Source organism: Poecilia mexicana, unplaced genomic scaffold (genome assembly GCF_051168715.1).
Source record: "Poecilia mexicana isolate PSO_F unplaced genomic scaffold, ASM5116871v1 scaffold_7, whole genome shotgun sequence".
NCBI classification, from domain to species: domain Eukaryota; kingdom Metazoa; phylum Chordata; class Actinopteri; order Cyprinodontiformes; family Poeciliidae; genus Poecilia; species Poecilia mexicana.
The window spans coordinates 1,746,200-1,768,226 of record NW_028263376.1 but is presented as its reverse complement, the minus strand read 5'-3'; the positions used below and the strand labels follow the sequence as shown (position 1 = coordinate 1,768,226).

General features: G+C 44.0%; 1 protein-coding gene across 2 annotated transcripts in view; it reads right to left on the bottom strand.

Annotated features, from left to right (window-relative positions):
* Positions 1-22,027, bottom strand: part of ptpn11b (protein tyrosine phosphatase non-receptor type 11b) — a 63,955-nt gene that overhangs the window by 25,914 nt on the left and 16,014 nt on the right. For both annotated transcript variants that reach the window (XM_088006851.1, XM_088006850.1), the window contains exon 2: positions 10,100-10,222. In XM_088006851.1, the coding sequence (XP_087862977.1) occupies positions 10,100-10,222 (123 nt within the window). The remainder of the gene's footprint in view (positions 1-10,099; positions 10,223-22,027) is intronic.

The window sequence follows — 22,027 nt, the reverse complement described above, 5'->3', positions numbered from 1 at the left end:
GTATTTAGATGGCATTTTGTTCTGTTTACAGAACCAAAGGCAGACACATGATCGATGCAGGAAGTTTTTTGGTTGGGCATAAACAGTCCTTGCATACGTCAATGTCCAACTGATGAGGAAATGAGATTAAAGACTTCCCAACCTGCTTTATGACTTCCTGTCACTGCCAACGTCTGAGTGCTTACATCCCTGTTAGTTAGTCCGAGTGGGCAATAAATAACAGCAGCTCTACGTCTGATAAAAAGGTTTCCATTTGCTTCTTCTAGGTTTCATGATAAAACGTTCATCCAATATCACCAATTATTTAAAGCTAACATCATACAAACATGTCAGTAATCAACCTTCCATAAGTCTTCATTATCATTGCATTTTTTGGTGCACAGTGATTCATTGCAGTAGCTGCATTAACCTTAAAACTGCATAATTTGATATTTCAAAAATAAACTTGCTAAAAGGAAACACGTTAATTTATAAAAACTTGTTTTTTGATGAGAAGTTTTGGTACAAGGATGAGGTGTTTTTTTTTTTTGCTGAATTAATATTAGAATATTTCACAAAACGGCAATGGAAACACTCATTTCACACAAGTCGTGATCAACTCCTGGGTGTTACTGCTGGAGGAAATAATGAAGAAGACGACAGGAAGTGGTATAAGGACGATGGTCCAGGATGTGTTTTAATGATCATTGCGTGAACAAACTTATTCATAAATGATATTAATTGCATTTATTTATTTATTTTTTATAAAAACACCGTAATTACAAAATTGTGTTTTTTGACTTTAGTGAAATATCAACAGTTTTTTGCACCTTTGTAACAGAAATGCAGCTAAGTTCGTAGCCAGGTCTCTATGAGATAAGCTGTAACTACATCCACTAAAGTTCACTCAAATTCTCACATAACCATACAAAGAAAATACAAGACTTAGTTCTTCCTTCTAACTTTAGTTTTCTTTTCACAGAAAAGTCTGTTAACGTTCCTTCTAACAAGCTGGTCACTAAACAGGCAGCACTAATAAAACAGTGCTGGATAGGAACACAGACAAGATTAACAAAATGACCTGATGTGTGATGATCTGCCAGGCGGACATGTTGGATTTCAAAATCAGTGACAACATCCATCAGTGATCAAAGTTTATCTCTGCTGAGATGACTACTAGAGAGGAGCAATAACCCCACAACAAAATCAATAAAGTCAAGTTGGTAAATAATTCAATTTGCTCAGACGACTTGTGCCAATTCTGTACCCTGAAGTAATACTTTATTACTGGTGATTTATTTTTTTTCAATTATTGTCCAAAAGCAGCTTCTATGAACAAACAGAAAATTCTTCTCATTGTTTTCCAACACTAAATGCTTTATTTTTTGGTCTTTAACATACTGGGAGATTTTTAATAAAAATCCAGTTGACTAACAATGAATCATCACTGAATCTTTTAGAAGGATATTGATCCAAAAATACTACTAAAATTAATAAAAAATAGTTCAGACACAAAATCAATCTTCTTCTTGGACTGGGAAGCAACATTAAGTAAATATCATTTTGACTTCTTCAGGAATTAGTGTTAACCCATAGGGTCTCACTAATTCAGATTTTATTTTGACAGATTTTAATAAAATCTATATGTGACAGATTTTATTAAAATCTGTCACATATAGGCAGAAAAATAAAACCATTCATGTGGACCACAGGGTACAGAAAATTCTAATAAAAAAGAAACAGCCAGTAAATCCAAACCCTAACTTCACTTCCATTTGAAACACTGTGAACTTAATTAACCAATTATCCCAGTTAAGGCAGGTTTGATGAAGTTGGGACTCTTCACTGATTGGCCAGGATGTTCAAGTAGCAGCTTGTAATGAACTATAAGGAACAGGGAAAATGATTTAGCTTACAGATAATTAACAAAATACTGAACAGCACAAAGCATAACAAAAATTAGCCTAAAAAACTGAGAGATAACTTTAAAGTCAACCAACAAATATGAAAATATAAACATAAAAATAGATTTCCATCTAGTATTTATGCAGGTTTGTTTCAGCTAATCCTAAATAAACCCAGCAGATCTTAAAGTTTCCACTGTGATTGGGCTGCACCTGAAGTTGATGCCATAATCCATGGAAACTACATAAAATCCTCAGCAGATCCATCCACACAACAGCACATTCAGGAGAGATTTTACACGTCCTTAGATAGAGGTTTTTCTAATATTTAGTTTTAGAAGGTGAAATAAATAAATGACAACAGTCAAAAATCAACTAAAACTAGGGATGCTCCAATCAGGTTTTTTGCTGCCAATTCCGATACCGATCCTCCTGATCTCTGCCGATTGTCTGGAATGACTGTTAATTTTTCGCTTTAGGCATAAACTATACTATGTTATTGTGACCCCCACAAAGTGTGGTCACATTTGTTTGGTTTAATTGTGATCTTAATTTAGGATTTGACCCCGTTTTAAAATGTGTAAATCAATGTCACGCAGTAGCATAAATGCGCCGCTACATGGCAGAAGTGGGACATTACGGGACTGACGGTGCAACATTTCTGTATCGAAAAAAAAGCTCTCTTCCATTCGGATGAGAGCTACCAGCGCAGCAACACCATCTCCTGTGACTCACTTCTTTCTCCTGTTAAAAAAGGTTATTTGGATCTGCCCGCCTGTCCCTCCACCTGGGACCTGCAACATTAGCTGGCAAAATGGAAAAATTATCTGGCAGTAAATTAGCCTAATTTAGACATAATGGACATATCTAAAATCTTTTTTTTTATTATTTACATGCTGCAGCTTTAAGCAGACGTTTGGTGTGAGAGTTCAGTCCTGGTGGAGGTTGAGTGGCTTTCTGTCTGTGACATATTACTACCAGTAGCGTGTAGCGGCGGTCCAAGAGCAAGAGCAGAACCAGAGTCTCACACCGCTAGCTCGAAGACTTGAATTATTTTTTTGGTTATTTGTTAGCTTTCTGATCGTGATGCTAATCCGGGTGAGTGTTGGTAGTTGTGCACTGCTTTACCTGCTATCTGGCCGCTCTGGAAGTCCTGTTTTTCCTGCATTGAGCCTCGATATAGCCAAACTCCGTCAAGTGCTGGTTTTTTAAATTTCATATTAGATTTGTTGTGTTGATGCATTTTGACATGCTTCACCCCCGAGGTAGTTTTCCGCCACAACACGCAAACTTATCCATTCACTCAGAGCCTTATAGTTCCACATGTTGTGACTTTTTTACACTTATATGTTGTTCAGTTGTTCAGTATAGACAGTGACTGATTTACTTATCATATAAATTGACATAATTTACATGATGATTATTATTAATTGTATTGAACATGATTGTATATAATTACAAAGGTGAAGTGAAATATATTTAAGTGGGAGACATGATTTATTTGAATAGAGGAAGTCTTTTATTTTGAAGAATGCTTAACAGGATCTGGTTCTGTTTTGTCACTGTCTTGCTTTGTTGATTTTTGGTTGCTAGGTTACGAACGTTATCAGCTGTTGCTGTTTTTTCTCTTCAATACAAACTGAACAGAAAAGTTCAGTAAAAGACATACGAGCCTCCGTCTTGTTTGAAGAAGCTTTCACTCCGTAACACCATGCAACAGGATTTGTTGCTGCGCTCTTGCTCAGTGTGAAGAAAGAGGAGATAAGCTGCACAGGCAGGCTGTGAAGTGAGATAAATGTGATCAGTTTTGGTGATTGGCAACAAGCCACAGTGATCACCGATAATACACTTTTTCACGGAAATTGGCAGATTTTGATCAGTGGCCAATCCATCGGCACACCTCTAACTGAATTAAATTTGTTTTTAGTCAGTGTAGGCCAGGGGTGTCAAACTCCAGTCCTCAAGGGCCGGTGTCCTGCAACTTTTAGATGGGCCTCTGCTGCACCACACCTGAATAGAATAATCAGGTCATTAAGGCTCTGGAGAACCGATCTACACAAGGAGGAGGTAATTAAACCATTTCATTCCAGCGTTTTGAACCTCTGGCACATCTAAAAACTGGAGGACAGCGGCCCTTGAGGACTGGAGTTTGACACCTGTGGTGTAGGCGCTCCACCAAACCTGCCATTTGGTTTGTGGGTCAGATTGGCTTAAGCTGATACTTTTGCATTGCTTTGCCCACATCAGTGACCCTGAGGTTCACTTTCACACATATTTTGATATTTTCTCAGGTTTTGAACTTATGATGAAATAAAAATGTGAATTTCACACAGTGGAAATTGGACCACAGAGTTGCAGCAAAGCTTTTCTGCTTTATATGGGAGTCCTTTTGAAATAAAATATTCATTTAAATGTTTTTACAGAAAACATTTCAGAAGGATTTTGAAAAATGTACATACGTTTATGCCTTCACAAAGCTTAAGCTGATACTTTTGCATTGCTTTGCCCACAGGCTACTCACATTAACATATTCTGGAGATAAAGCTGGATTTTTTGAAATACCTGCTCTGCAGCTTATTATCTATATGTTATAAATGTTGCATAAATTCTGTGAAATTGTGGTAATTTTAGTCAGTGTTGTATTTTGAGAGTATTCTCATTTCATTATTTAAGATTATCATCTAAAGCTACTTTTATTTATTTTTATTCCAACCCCTCTTCTATATTCTAAGAAACAATAAAAATATCTTAAAGGTTGTCTGGAATAATCTACAGAAATAATGATAACTCTGGTGGTAGAGAGATTCTTTCTAACATCAACTGTGAATTATCAGCAGAGCTTTATGTTCACATAGCTGAATTTAAACAATAACCACAGCTCAAAATATTTATGAAAGAAAAGATATAGAAATCACATATAATAATAATAATAATAATAATAATAATAATAATACTCTTTACCTCTCCAACGTAGAGCTAAAAATAAACTGAGCTCAGTGGAAAACGTCAGAGTTAACCCAGGGTAGTGTTATATAACAAATCAATTTGCTCTGTGGTAATTTGATGTAAAAAAAAAAATCTCTATCAAGATCTCCTTTAGCCTCTTCCTTGGGGTCTATTAAAGTAAAGAGCATGAAATATGACGGCAGAAACTCGGCCAACAGAACTCCACATTTCAATTATGCCCAAACTTTTTCTGCATTAAACGTGTTTTAAATTTCCATCTTTGAATTTTATTGGAGAGCGATTTTTTTTTTTCAAGGTTTTTCCTGGTTTGATTTTCAGCTCAGTCTGACCCTCCTCAGTCTGGGGGAGATTAGAGAAGATGCAGAGAGAGAGAGACGATAAGAGGAAAAATTAAAACTCCCTCTCTGAACCTTTACTCTCACACATTTCTGGAGGAATTTTTCTGCCATAATCCAAGAGCACACATGTTCAGTTTGAAAGCAGGATTTAACATCTTTTGTTCTCAAAACTTCTAATACTTTTGCTTACATTGATATTTTGAAAGCAGGACTTTGTGTCTTTCTTCTCAAAACTTGCAACGCTTGTACTCAATCACACTGCAGCCTGAAGTGACCCAATTCTGATTTTTTGACGTAATGCGACCTGTATCCAATCTTTTTATGACAGTCTGAACAGCACAGGTCGGATTCTTTTTGAATGCGACCCATATCCGATATGAATCCGATTCAAATGCAACCTAATGTCCAGGCCGCATTCATCCGAACTGAATGTCACTGATACTCAACAAATTCTGCATCCTGATACGCGCAAGCGGGAAGAAAAACAACTATGATGGACTATAATGAGGATTAAGTTGTTAATATGCTGCTCCAGTTGGACAACAACTTCAAATAAGCTCCACTGTTAGCCTCCATGTTTACTTCCGCAAACCCTGAGCACTTCTTCTTTTTGTGACGGATGGCAGAACACTGAGAACGCTGAGGCCATTGCGTCATTTACTGCACATGCGGGACACTTTCAGGTCATTTGCCCGTTCAGACTGCAGAACGCATACAGGTTGCATTTGTGTGGCAGTGTGAACAGCCTTGCAAAAAAATCTGATTTGACAAAAAAATCGGAATTGGGTCACTTCAGGCTGCAGTGTCAACGGACCCTAAGTCTCTGCTCGCTTGAAACATGAAACTGGCTGTTTGGCACAATCGTCTAGCAAACTCTCAGCCAATAGAATGAAAGTATTGTGCCGAGTACACTTGTTTCCTTCTAGCACGTGTGCCTGTGTGGCTACTATCGATTGTAGTAGAAGAATATGTATTAAACTACACATATTTATATGCATATATACATAATGTCTATATAGGTTTTATTCATGTTTTCCAGCCGAGGAGTTGTAGCTTAAGAGAGATTCAGCAACTGAGATTCAACCGTGCAGTGCAGTGAATCCGTCTCTCCTTAAAGACATTTCTCACTTCCTCACATTGCTGTCTTAATGAAACTTTCAAGACAAAACCAGGAGCTATCTTACTTTTGGCAGAGTGAAATAATTTAATAATTAATAATAATAATAATAATAATAATAAATAATTTCCCCCAGAAAACTTGTTAAGCCCGGTGGTCAGGGTGCCGAGGTGGTCCACTGGTGGTCCACCATGTTTTTGTATTGAAAGATGTTAAGGTGACATGAAATTTTAAAATATCACTCGGTAATTATACGTTACAGGAAAACATCACCAGTGAAACACTACTTAAACCCACAACTAGTCTTAAAAACAACTAATCACAATATAAAATTAAAATGAATATCAATTATTTGCACTTTTGTTTAATCCAAATTAAGCTCCATCAGGTCCCACAGGGCTTCAGGGGCCCCATAAATGCTAATATTTTAACACAGACCACAGATACATGAATGTAACACTTGTTTATTGAGATGATCAATGCTGCTAAATTTGATTCAATTTCAGCATATATAGATTAAAAGATTTTAAATTGTTTAACATTTAAATGTAAGAGTTTAAGAAGCTGGCAAGTTTACTTTGTAAAAGTTCAAGAACAATATTCATAGTTAGATTGTTTAGTTACCATAGCGACAATCTGATGCTGTGAGTTTAATCTTTAAGTTTGAGCTCTGTTTGTTCACAAATACAATTTAGTAAACTGCAATTATAACTGATTGCTTTTTAGGTTGGCCAATTAAACTAGTCCCCCTCTCTCAGATTAAATCCAACACATCTGTTAGAGGTGCTGATGTTTTCAGCAACAAAAGGGGCCCCTAAATCAAATTCTGCTCCAGGCCTCATACAGCCTTGGACCGGCCCTGCATGATGAGGTAATCTGCTGCACTATGCAGAGATGCAACAAACGGGAGATTTAATTCAATGCTGCTAATGTGGCTTTAGTAGCTCTTTCATTTCATGTCTGTTGAGTTTTTAATAAGAGTCACAGAAACTATTCTGGTTGGTCCAGTTTATGGGACGAGTTTCTCAGATCTCAGCGCGGCCGTCTAAGTGGACAAAGCATTTGATACGGTTTGATGCATTGAGTTACCGGAAAAATAATACTAAAAATAATAATATAATAATATAAAATCAGCCTGATGCATTACAGACAGGAGAGCGCGAAAGCTCCTCACCAGGCTGAACCTGCATGATCAGGTTAGCACTAGTTCATTAATACACCGGCCAACCGGGAACACATGGATGAACTTTATCAGCGCAGGCAGAGCCAGGCACTGGGCGTGTTGAGATGGAAAAGCCGCACAAAATTCTTTGTTCACCAATATAAATCATTCTCACTGCTCGCTCAACGTACCTCTGAAATGCAGCCTGGACATTAGGTTGCATTTGAATCGGATCATTTGAATCTTTTAATACAAAAACGCGGTGGACCACCTCGGCATCCCGACCACCGGGCTTAGCAAGTTTTCTGGGGGAAACCCTGCAGAGCATCTCTAAAGTCTGATGTTTTGTTCCCCTTATTCATGCAGTGCTCCATAAAAAGTAATCACACTAATGAGTTTATTTCTTGTCCAATACATTAACAGTTGGAGAGATGTAAAGTCATATTTTGATTTAAAATGTGAGGACCACCCTGCTAGCACACCAGGATGTACCTGCGTCTGAACGATTATCTAGGTCAGTGATTGAACCTGCAACTGGTTAGTGTTACTAACCAGTTGAGAAATACTGAAACTGAGCAACAGGACATGCTGTGGCTCACAAACTGAGCTCTCCATCTCCAAACAGAGGATTGTGTGTTTTCATTCTGTTATATAACTCTGTTTAAAACAATTTCTGCTTTATCCTCTTTTCTTTGTTTCTGCAGTGAGGGGGGAGAGACTGAACATTGGTCATTTGACCTCAGAGAGTGCATTGTGGTTTAAATCTGTCATAAACTCGCACCACTAACCATCCGGCGGTTATTTAGGACACCAAGCATCACAAAGCTGCAAACCGCATGTCTAAAGTGAGAGCCTGGCCAGATCTTCCACTCTGAACATCTAAAATCTCCCTCCCTTTCTGACTAAACTTGGAGGTCTTTTTCTCACTCTCTTCAGGTTCTTCCTTCCTTCACACCCACAGGCTATGTGACCCGGTCAGCTCCGTCACAGAGACACAGAGAAACGTCTGGGCTTCCTTCCATCCTTCAGATGGCGTGGCCGAGCGCCAAGCCATCCAAGGCTCAAACGCTTCTGCTGTCCAGGAAGAGTGACTCTTCAGACTTTCTCCTCTGTATCAGTTGATTTCCTGCTCTCTGTTATCGCCACAGCATGAGGAGCTGAGTCGCCTTACACACACGCACACAACTAACCACCAGGGCTCTTAATTAAAGTCATAGAGAACTGCTGTGTGTGGAAATACGGCCTGAGTGATAAAGACATTCATTTTAACACCAAAACTTGAGTCACTGCACCCTGCTAACCAAAATAAAAGATTTCACTTTTCTTTGAGAAAGTTACCACATCACACATTCCAACTGAGTTATCCAATATGTTCCTAGAAATACACACACGCGTGTGGGCACACACACTCACACACAGAACTTCAGATTAAGTGTCATCTATTCACCAGGCCTCTACTGATGACCCACGGGGAGGAATTTATAGGAATTGTGTCTGATGGACCAACTGGGAATTGTTTTCTGGGAATTGAGCAGCTTACATGTGAGCTCTGTGTCTTCAGGATCATCTGGACTTTTAGTCACTTACACCCAGATGAAGGTTGGAGGGTTGGTTTTCCTACAATTATGAACTTTACATAATCTGCATTTATGTAAAGTTCAGATTACATAATTTACATATTAAGCAATACACAGTAAGCCCAACAGAATAAATCTTCATAGAGGCAAATAAGGTGGTGAAGAAAGACATCTGGAATGACTTCACATGATGATAGTTGAAGGCCAGGGAAGCTGATTGCTGATACTGAAGCCCAGTTATTTTAACCGTTTAGTTGCTTCTTAATTGGCATGTTATTTTTTAAACTTGGAATAAAAAAATTGCCATTTTCTTTAGATAAAAAGCATCTGAAGGCAGAGAAACAGTAGCCTTCACACATTGGCAATCTCCATTACCAATGTGTGTGAGATTTTGTCGATATTTGGCTAGTGTTGAAAAAAACACAATGGCGGTGTTTTCGTTAAATTTAATTAAAATAACTTGTGAATAAGTTTGTTCACAGAATATATCATTAAAAAACATGGCTGTGACAAATGTAAACAGTTACATGAAGTTATATTCATAAATCAGCCATGGTGGCGCTAGCGCTCATAATCCAATCAGAGGAGACAACAGGAGTGGCTACTTATGCAGCCTTTTGGGGAAACTGTAGTCTATGATTTTACAGCAGAGTAATTGTTTCAACACGTTGGATCAACAAACGGAACATTTTATGAACTGTGATGCATTTAAATTGGTGCATTTCCATAAAGCAAATTATTTTTCTAATTCCAATTTGCACAGTTTTATGGTCAATGGAAACACAGATAATGTTGCAAAGCTAACCGTCCTCAGAATGCTGCCTATAGACGATATTTAAACTAAAGTATATATTAGCCGGATTTATTGACTGGTTCACATATTTACATGCCTTTAGTATTCCTAGATCAGGCCTAAATTCTTCTGTGAATGTGACTATTTCAGTTGTCAAATATCAAAATTTAAAAAACTAAATTTTTGCTTACTCACAGGTGAGAACTGTGAGGTCAAAGCTGAAGCTGCTGGTGAATGCACTACAAGGGCTGGTTGAAGTTACCTGACAGACAGGGTAAAATCCCCAGGATTGCTCTTGCTGGGCCGGGCCAGGAAACTGCCGTGAACTCCCCGGGTCAACAAGACCTGCTCTGCCTCGATTCCAGTGATGTTGGGGTGGAACCACCTGCAAACAGTAAAAACAGAAAGGTTACAGTAAAGGTCAACCGGAGAAACATCATGGAGCGAATTACACCTACTGAGGTTTAGCAAAGTTACAGATAAAATAAAAAAAATAAAAAAAACACTGATTTTTGCAAGATATAGTCGATTTATGAGCTGTCCCCCACAGGCTGCTAGTTAGCTCAGGGTTTACCCCAGTGTATTATAAACGTTGCCTCACGCGCTGCCGCTGTTTGATCTCTAGTTTACCTCAGCACGGTTCGCTTGCACCTCCTTTCACTCAAACTGGACACAGGCTGACATGTATGGATATTAACATCAACCCCCTGTGAGGAATTATGTTTCTTTGCAGAACTCTGCATTGAGTTAAGAGTTTAAACCCCACTGCATTAGCTCTGGTTGCGCAGCTCTATGTGAACCACAGGAATAACTTGTAGTCACGAACTCAGACGTGTGCGTTGAGCGAGCAGTGAGAATGATTTAACTTTGTGAACAAAGAATTATGTGGGGCGTTTACATCTCAACACACTACCCAGCGTATGGCTCTGTATCTGTCTATGCTGTAAAGTTTATGAATGTGGTCCTGGTTGGTCAGTGCATTAGTGGTTAACGAACCAGCGCTAACCAAGGGCGTAAATCCCATCTCATTATTGGGGGGTACCATAAACAGGGACATTTTTTAAGAGCATTTTTTTTTGGGTGGGTTGCGGGGGGGAGTAGAGGGGTTGGCAAAGTTACAGTAAAATGTGGTTTAATTTTTGTGTGTGTGTGTTCAAGCTGCACCATCAAAAATGACTAGTAAGTAGCAATGAATGACAAAAGTTTTTCTCAGTAAACAACCTGTTGAGACCCATAGAAGTCAAACTAAGATTCAAATGTTGCTTAGATATAGTTTGGTTCAGAGTCACAGATCTATTCTCTGCTACACCTTTACAAAAATTTAAGGCTCTGACTAAAATAAGTTTTAATAAGTAATAAAATTCCTCATAAATATTGATTTATTGCAGTGGTTCTCAATACATGTTACTTAAATTAGAATTTAAGTTGTTTTAAACTTTTTTTTGGTGGGGGGGCTGAGAACCTATACATATGTAGGAATTTAATATTTGGTAAGTATCATAACTTAAACTTAAAGGTTAGCACCAGAGTTTTCTAGAAAAATATTCAGATTTTATTTTGTGGTTTTAAAGGCTCTACGTTGAAGATAAGAAATAAAGAGATACTTTATTTTTGTTTTCCTGTCAGCTGCAATAGCCCCTCTGCTCTCGGCTCCCATACTGAGCTGTCGGCTAGTGGTAACGCTCAGCCGCTCCCTCCCGTTTCAAACTCTTCTTATTAAAGTGAGAGCTAGAGAGTTAAATATAATTGAAATATTGGCTACCTTTGACAGAAATAGGAGCTAAGTGTATGAAAGCAATGTAGCCAGTTTTGCTAGTTTTGATTTCCAAGGCATAAGGTGGCAGTTTATCATCATTCAGCCAAAGTAATGAAATAACGAATTGTGGAATGATTTTTATTGTCAATGTGTTTCTTCCTAATGAGCAGTGAAAGTAAATAAAACGTGTTACATGTCTTTTGCTTAAAGTGTTTACTTACATGAGGTTTTTTGTTTGTGCTGCATAGCCACAGCAACAGCTAGCTCTTCACTTCAGCGGCTATAACAGAGCCTGTGTTGCTCCTCCTCCTCCTCCTCCTACACTTTGGACTTAACCATTGTTCTAACAGTAGTGGGGGGGACCTAAAAATTTATAATTTTTTTCTTAGCTGAATTTACTTAGCAGATTTACTTTGTTCTTTGTTTCTATTGCCTTTTTTTATATTGCTATTGTTTAAATACAAGGGTTTCTTTCATGATTTCTTTGGGGGGGACAATTCTAGACTTTTCCAAGATTGAGGGGGGTCATGACCCCCCCTTCATCATGCAGGTTCAGGCCGGTGAGAAGCTTTCGTGCTCGCCTTGTAGTCACGCATCACCCTGGTTTTATATTATTTTATTATTTCTATTATTGTTTTTCCGGTTACACGAAGCATCAAACCATACCAAATGCTTTGTCCACTTAGTCAGCCAGAGTTAATAATGCATGTGGCCGCGAGGAGATCTGAGAAACTCATCCCTTAAAACTCCAGCAGTCAAAACAGTTTATGTGGCCCTTATTAAAAACTCAACAGACACAAAATGGAAGAGCTACTAAAGCCACATTAGCAGTATTACATTAAACCTCCCGTTTATTGCGCATCTCTGCGCGCAGTGCAGCGGATTTAACTCATCATGGCTGTAAGAGGCCTTGAGCGGCATTTGACTGAGGAATTTGACTGCTAAAAACATCAGCACCTCTAACAGCTTCTGTGTTACATTTAGTGAAACCTGGCCAAGTGGGAGTAGTTTAATTGGCCAACCTAAAAAGCAATCAGTTATAACTGCAGTTTACTAATTTGTATTTGGAAACAAACAGAGCTCAATGTCAAAGATTAAACTCATTGTCGTGATTTGAGTTCTGTGTGTTTATTTTGGGTTTTCTGTGTTTAATTAGGTCTGTGCTCTGTAGAAGTCTCTGTGTTGTCCTGTCTACCCGTTGATTAGTGTGACCTGTTCCTTGTTTCCCCGTGATTGTCTCCCTGTGTATTTAACCCCACCTGTTGTCTTTGTCTCTTGTCGGGTCCTAGTCGTTTGTAAGTCGTTGGTATGTCACGGTCGTGAGTTAGTTGGTCATCACAGTCGAACTGAAAGTCCTGTGTCGGCGTTGGCTCTCGTGAGTCAGGTTTTAGATACAGTTGCTACTGGTGCTGAGCCTTAGCTTCCTCTCTGCCGTGCCGCCTGTCATCTGGACTGTTTGAGCTGATTATCTTCATTAAATATCTACTTTTCAGCTACAACCTGGGTCCTGCCTGTGTTCTCACTCACCTCACCTCCACCACTCATGACACTCATAGATTCAGATTGTTGCTATGGTAATGAAACAATATAACCATGAATATTGTTCTTTGAACTTTTACAATGTAAACTTCCCAGCTCCTTAAATGCTTACATTTAAATGTTACAGACCTTTGACGTCATCTACACACCGGTCGGCAATCACGTCCTTACCTGCGGCTTAAGAGAAGCAGTTTGCCAACACTTCGACACCAGATTGTTGACTAGTGATGGTACTCTCTTGGCCTCGTCCACTCGTTGATTGCTGTGTCTTCCTTGCTTGGATCCCCGAGTAATCTGATTCTCTGATCTCTGTTCTTGTAGGACCTACCCGAGTATCTGGATCTGGACCTCCGTTCCCCGTTTGCCCCTCATGACGCTGGCGATAGTCACTCGCCAGATGCCCGAGTCTCCACTGCAATCTGACAGTTCAAACCTTCTCCAAACCTCACTCAAATTGGCAAACCGTCCGCTTAGTCGCTCTCCAAGCTCTGGCCGACCTGTCCGTCCCCCAACGCCACCACACCAGCTCAAATCAAGCTGCTGCTCCTTGCTTCTGTCAAGGACTCGACGTCTCCTGGCAAACGCCTCCGTAACCAAAGAAACGGAAGCCCAGAACCTCTGGCTCCCTCCAAAGGTTTCACATATACTACTACACCCGTAAGTTCCTCTTTTCCTCTCTGAAACAACACTAATTTCCTACAACCTCAATCTCATCATCTCCCTTTTTTTCTTGGTGCTGCTGCCCGCCGCTTGAACCAGTTTCCCTCCTGCTCATAATAAACCTGTTAAACTTTATTGGTTCTCCTGTCTGTGTTCTTGCATGTGGGTTACTCGAATTGCCACCGACATGACAACCAGACTTTCTCTTGCTAACAAAAAAGACTAGATCTTCTGTCTGCATGGGCCAGTGGGACAAATACACACAGCTGTCGTAATGAGAATAAAATGACAGCTGTGCCAAAAAGTGTCTAACCACTTGAGATTGTTTGGAAATGTACGCATCAATGTGTTTTAAGTAAGGCTCTCCCCATACAACGTTGACTCAGTCCTCATCAATTGAAACTAGAATTTACTACAAATAAATTCCAGTTTCAGTTGGAATTTATTTGCAGTATCCTCACCGGGTAAATGTGAAATATATTGTTTGAGATCAAAAGATAAACGCTGTGTGGGTTTACACAGAAGAAACTGTCACTGTTTTCCATCCAGCATGTAGATCTAGAGTGACAGGAAGGGTTCATCTATCAGGCTGAGCAGTTTGGATTCTGACAGAGGGAGACAGGAGAACCGCTAAGGGAAGAAACGCACTCAACACAACAACACTGAAACAACACAGTCCTAAAGATTCTTCCATTCTTACACCGATTTACAAGGCATGACTGGACAACTGGATGTACATACAGTCTGGGTCTAACCTGAGTAAAATAAAGCTAAAGCTGTACAAGCTCTCTACCAGCAGACCTCACCGGCCCAGGCAGTTAACGCAGACTGCATCCGACCCCTTATCCTCAGCATGGGGTGAAACCAAGCCCCTCCCTGCTGATCCTCAGGCAGCAGGAAATGTAAGAATAATAAAATACAATCACATAAACGTCGGCCTGGAATGAAATAAAAAGGCCAGAGTGAAGCCAAAGCAGCAGACTGAAGACTTTTATCATCCAGGTTTTGTTACAAAGATAGAAAATGGATTGAACTTGTTTTAATTTATCATCTGATTAATTTGTTTGCTTATTTAGACAGGCCTACATAAACATATGGAGAACAAATCTGCAACATTTTCACCTCAACTTCCACAGCACAATCCAGATGGAGCGACCAACTGTAATTTTTTAATTAAAAATCAAATTTGTTTCTAGCTGATGAGGTCGACATCACAGAGCAGCTCGAATTACTGATTACAAGAAAACAGAAAGACACAATGTGGTGAACATGAATGTTCGTTTAGTTTTTAAGCATTTCATCATCGTGAAGTTCACCAGAATAACTGCCCTGCATGTTTTATATCTGGAAGCATCACAGTGACATGTCAGGACTTCATGCTCTATGAAATGTTCTTCATTTCCTCCTGTTTAAACTCTTATCTAATCATTATTTAGATACATACAGGAAGCAGCCTCTGAGTGCCTCATGAAGAAATCTGACCTCATCTTTAGGAAATGAGCTAGACATTTATAATCCCAATTAAACATTGAAGTTATCTTACATGTAAGATGACATTAGATGACATTTATGTAATGTCATTAAATCTGAATAATTATAACCTAAACTTTTTGTTTCCTCTTCAGCTTCATGTTTCTGATTCAACTGAGAACATGTTATACTTCTAGGAATATTTTTTTCATATTTCCAAACAAATTGGCCAATGCCTGTAGGTCAGTCTACTGAAAAGCCGTCGATGGGTGATGGACGTCAGCTGGTGGACAGATTAGTTGCGTCTTGCTTTTAATCCTGATTCATACAGAAAAATACAAAACAGTGGGATAAAAACGGGCCTTGTGTCTGTAATCCATTTCTAATCCTTTATCACAGTGCTGTTGTCGCTCGTCGAATTAATAAACACAACAGAGACGGGATGAAATCAGACTCAAACACCAGGCCAGGAGCCTCCAACATCCATATTCCTTCAAATAAGTTATGCAAAAAATTCATATAAGCAACTCAAACACTGGAGAACACTTTGCAAATCCTTCACTGACTCTAAGAGCAACACAAAACACTAGGAGCAGGAACTATGTGTGCACAGACTCTTCGGCACAAGCAGGTGTTCAGCAAAATAGAGCAGATTGACCAGCAGTGCAGCAGTTGGTGACTCTGCTCAGCAGAACGGCTCCGTCTCAGCCTGCCTCACCGGGCCTCTGGTTGCAGCAAACGCAGTAATCCAGCGATGTTACACCAGGAGGCAGATATGGAGACGCAGAGGGGATGAGGAGAGTGTTACTGGGTTAGACAGAGACAGTGAGGGGAGATGGGTTGTCAGAGCATTACAAACACAGAGAGTGTGCAGAGCTGGCGAGGGGCGGAGGCCGTTTAATCTGGGACTTGGATGAGCATGAATAGGCCTGATACCAGCAGCGCTGCCGGCCGGCCGCCCTCCTTGCCTCTGTCCTCTGTCCCACAACAGACCAACAGGACAGTGTCCCACCTGAGACCAATGGGACCAATGGGACAGAATCCCTCCTCAGACCAACGGGACAGAATCCCACCTCAGACCAATGGGACAGTGTTCCACCTCTGATCAACGGGACAGAGTCGCATCCGAGATCAACGGGACAGCATCCCATCCCAGATCAACGGGACAGAGTCCTATCCCAGACCAATGGGACAGCATCCCATCCCAGATCAATGGGAAAGGGTCCCACCTCAGATCAATGGGACAGAGTCTCACCTCAGATCAATGGGACAGAGTCCCATCCCAGACAAATGGGACAGCATCCCATCCCAGATTAAGGGGACAGCATCCCATCCCAGATCAAGGGGACAGCATTTCATCCCAGATCAACGAGACAGCGTCCCATCCCAGATCAACGGGACAGCATCCCACCTCAGATCAACGGGACAGGGTCCCATCCCAGATCAATGGGAAAGGGTCCCACCTCAGATCAATGGGACAGAGTCTAACTTCAGATCAATGGGACAGAGTCCCATCCCAGATAAACAGGACAGAGTCCCATCCCAGACAAATGGGACAGCATCCTATCCCAGATCAAGGGGACAGCATCCCATCCCAGATCAACGGGACAGCATGCCATCCCAGATCAACGGGACAGCATGCCATCCCAGAGCAACGGGACAGCGTCCCATCCTAGATCCTAGATCAACGGGACAGAGTCCCATCACAGATCAACGGGACAGCGTACCATCCCAGATCAACGAGACAGCGTCCCATCCCAGATCAATGGGACAGCGTCCCATCCCAGATCGACGGGACAGAATCCCATCCCAGATCAATGGGACCAACGGGACAGAGTCCCACCTCAGACCAATGGCACCAACGGGACAGAGTCCCACCTCAGACCAACGGGACAGAGTCCCACCTCAGACCAACGGGACAGGGTCCCACCTCAGACCAATGTGACCAACAGGACAGAGTCCCACCTCAGACCAATGGCACCAATGGGACAGTGTCCCACCTCAGATCAATGGGACAGTGTCCCATCCCAGATCAACGGGACAGCGTCCCATCCCAGATCAACGGGACAGTGTCCCACCTCAGATAAAAGGGACAGTGTCCCACCTCAGACCAATGTGACCAACGGGACAGAGTCCCACCTCAGACCAATGGGACAGAGTCCCACCTCAGACCAACGGGAAAGTGTCCCACCTCAGACCAATGTGACCAACAGGACAGAGTCCCACCTCAGACCAATGGCACCAATGGGACAGAGTCCCACCTCAGACCAACGGGACAGTGTCCCACCTCAGAACAAACGGGACAGTGTCCCACCTCAGACCAATGTGACCAACGGGACAGAGTCCCACCTCAGACCAATGGGACAGAGTCCCATCCCAGATCAATGGGACAGCATCCCATCCCAGATCAACGGGACATCGTCCCATCCCAGATCAACGGGACAGCATCCCATCCCAGATCAACGGGACAGCGTCCCATCCCAGATCAACGGGACAGCGTCCCATCCCAGATCAACGGGACAGCGTCCCATCGCAGATCAACGGGACAGTGTCCCACCTCAGATCAATGGGACAGTGTCCCACCTCAGACCAATGGCACCAATGGGACAGAGTCCCATCCCAGATCAACGGGACAGCATCCCATCCCAGATCAACGGGACAGCGTCCCATCCCAGACCAATGGGACAGCATCCCATCCCAGATCAATGGGAAAGGGTCTCACCTCAGATCAATGGGACAGAGTCTCACCTCAGATCAACGGGACAGAGTCCCATCCCAGATCAACAGGACAGAGTCCCATCCCAGACAAATGGGACAGCATCCCATCCCAGATCAAGGGGACAGCATCCCATCCCAGATCAACAGGACAGCATGCCATCCCAGAGCAACGGGACAGCGTCCCATCCTAGATCCTAGATCAACGGGACAGAGTCCCATCCCAGATCAACGGGACAGAGTCCCATCCCAGATCAACGGGACAGCATCCCATCCCAGATCAACGGGACATCGTCCCATCCCAGATCAACGGGACAGCATCCCATCCCAGATCAACGGGACAGCGTCCCATCCCAGATCAACGGTACAGCGTCCCATCCCAGATCAACGGGACAGCGTCCCATCCCAGATCAACGGGACAGTGTCCCACCTCAGATCAATGGGACAGTGTCCCACCTCAGACCAATGGCACCAATGGGACAGAGTCCCACCTCAAACCAACGGGACAGAGTCCCACCTCAGACGAATGGGACCGTGTCCCACCTCAGACCAATGGGACAGTGTTCCACCTCAGATCAACGGGACAGAGTCCCATCCGAGATCAACGGGACAGCATCCCATCCCAGATCAACGGGACAGAGTCCTATCCCAGACCAATGGGACAGCATCCCATCCCAGATCAATGGGACAGTGTCCCACCTCAGATCAATGGGACAGAGTCTCACCTCAGATCAATGGGACAGAGTCCCATCCCAGATGAACAGGACAGAGTCCCATCCCAGACCAATGGGACAGCATCCCATCCCAGATCAAGGGGACAGCATCCCATCCCAGATCAATGGGATAGCGTCCCACCTCAGATCAACGGGACAGGGTCCAACCTCAGATCAACGGGACAGGGTCCCACCTCAGATCAACGGGACAGTGTCCAACCTCAGATCAACGGGACAGAGTCCCATCCCAGATCAATGGGACAGCATCCCATCCCAGATCAACGGGACATCGTCCCATCCCAGATCAACGGGACAGCGTCCCATCCCAGATCAACGGGACAGCGTCCCATCCCAGATCAACGGGACAGCGTCCCATCCCAGATCAACGGGACAGCGTCCCATCCCAGATCGACGGGACAGAATCCCATCCCAGATCAATGGGACCAACGGGACAGAGTCCCACCTCAGACCAATGGCACCAACGGGACAGAGTCCCACCTCAGACCAACGGGACAGAGTCCCACCTCAGACCAACGGGACAGGGTCCCACCTCAGACCAATGTGACCAACAGGACAGAGTCCCACCTCAGACCAATGGCACCAATGGGACAGTGTCCCACCTCAGATCAATGGGACAGTGTCCCATCCCAGATCAACGGGACAGCGTCCCATCCCAGATCAACGGGACAGTGTCCCACCTCAGATAAAAGGGACAGTGTCCCACCTCAGACCAATGTGACCAACGGGACAGAGTCCCACCTCAGACCAATGGGACAGAGTCCCACCTCAGACCAACGGGAAAGTGTCCCACCTCAGACCAATGTGACCAACAGGACAGAGTCCCACCTCAGACCAATGGCACCAATGGGACAGAGTCCCACCTCAGACCAACGGGACAGTGTCCCACCTCAGAACAAACGGGACAGTGTCCCACCTCAGACCAATGTGACCAACGGGACAGAGTCCCACCTCAGACCAATGGGACAGAGTCCCATCCCAGATCAATGGGACAGCATCCCATCCCAGATCAACGGGACATCGTCCCATCCCAGATCAACGGGACAGCATCCCATCCCAGATCAACGGGACAGCGTCCCATCCCAGATCAACGGGACAGCGTCCCATCCCAGATCAACGGGACAGCGTCCCATCGCAGATCAACGGGACAGTGTCCCACCTCAGATCAATGGGACAGTGTCCCACCTCAGACCAATGGCACCAATGGGACAGAGTCCCATCCCAGATCAACGGGACAGCATCCCATCCCAGATCAACGGGACAGCGTCCCATCCCAGACCAATGGGACAGCATCCCATCCCAGATCAATGGGAAAGGGTCTCACCTCAGATCAATGGGACAGAGTCTCACCTCAGATCAACGGGACAGAGTCCCATCCCAGATCAACAGGACAGAGTCCCATCCCAGACAAATGGGACAGCATCCCATCCCAGATCAAGGGGACAGCATCCCATCCCAGATCAACAGGACAGCATGCCATCCCAGAGCAACGGGACAGCGTCCCATCCTAGATCCTAGATCAACGGGACAGAGTCCCATCCCAGATCAACGGGACAGAGTCCCATCCCAGATCAACGGGACAGCATCCCATCCCAGATCAACGGGACATCGTCCCATCCCAGATCAACGGGACAGCATCCCATCCCAGATCAACGGGACAGCGTCCCATCCCAGATCAACGGTACAGCGTCCCATCCCAGATCAACGGGACAGCGTCCCATCCCAGATCAACGGGACAGTGTCCCACCTCAGATCAATGGGACAGTGTCCCACCTCAGACCAATGGCACCAATGGGACAGAGTCCCACCTCAAACCAACGGGACAGAGTCCCACCTCAGACGAATGGGACCGTGTCCCACCTCAGACCAATGGGACAGTGTTCCACCTCAGATCAACGGGACAGAGTCCCATCCGAGATCAACGGGACAGCATCCCATCCCAGATCAACGGGACAGAGTCCTATCCCAGACCAATGGGACAGCATCCCATCCCAGATCAATGGGACAGTGTCCCACCTCAGATCAATGGGACAGAGTCTCACCTCAGATCAATGGGACAGAGTCCCATCCCAGATGAACAGGACAGAGTCCCATCCCAGACCAATGGGACAGCATCCCATCCCAGATCAAGGGGACAGCATCCCATCCCAGATCAATGGGATAGCGTCCCACCTCAGATCAACGGGACAGGGTCCAACCTCAGATCAACGGGACAGGGTCCCACCTCAGATCAACGGGACAGTGTCCAACCTCAGATCAACGGGACAGAGTCCCATCCCAGATCAATGGGACAGCATCCCATCGCAGATCAACGGGACATCGTCCCATCCCAGATCAACGGGACAGCGTCCCATCCCAGATCAACGGGACAGCGTCCCATCCCAGATCAACGGGACAGCGTCCCATCCCAGATCAACGGGACAGCGTCCCATCGCAGATCAACGGGACAGTGTCCCACCTCAGATCAATGGGACAGTGTCCCACCTCAGACCAATGGCACCAATGGGACAGAGTCCCATCCCAGATCAACGGGACAGCATCCCATCCCAGATCAACGGGACAGCGTCCCATCCCAGACCAATGGGACAGCATCCCATCCCAGATCAATGGGAAAGGGTCTCACCTCAGATCAATGGGACAGAGTCTCACCTCAGATCAATGGGACAGAGTCCCATCCCAGACCAATGGGACAGAGTCCCATCCCAGACCAATGGGACAGCATCCCATCCCAGATTAAGGGGACAGCATCCTATCCCAGATCAAGGGGACAGCATTTCATCCCAGATCAACGAGACAGCGTCCCATCCCAGATCAACGGGACAGCATCCCACCTCAGATCAACGGGACAGGGTCCCACCTCAGATCAACGGGACAGAGTCCCATCCCAGATCAACAGGACAGAGTCCCATCCCAGACAAATGGGACAGCATCCCATCCCAGATCAAGGGGACAGCATCCCATCCCAGATCAACAGGACAGCATGCCATCCCAGAGCAACGGGACAGCGTCCCATCCTAGATCCTAGATCAACGGGACAGAGTCCCATCCCAGATCAACGGGACAGAGTCCCATCCCAGATCAACGGGACAGCATCCCATCCCAGATCAACGGGACATCGTCCCATCCCAGATCAACGGGACAGCATCCCATCCCAGATCAACGGGACAGCGTCCCATCCCAGATCAACGGTACAGCGTCCCATCCCAGATCAACGGGACAGCGTCCCATCCCAGATCAACGGGACAGTGTCCCACCTCAGATCAATGGGACAGTGTCCCACCTCAGACCAATGGCACCAATGGGACAGAGTCCCACCTCA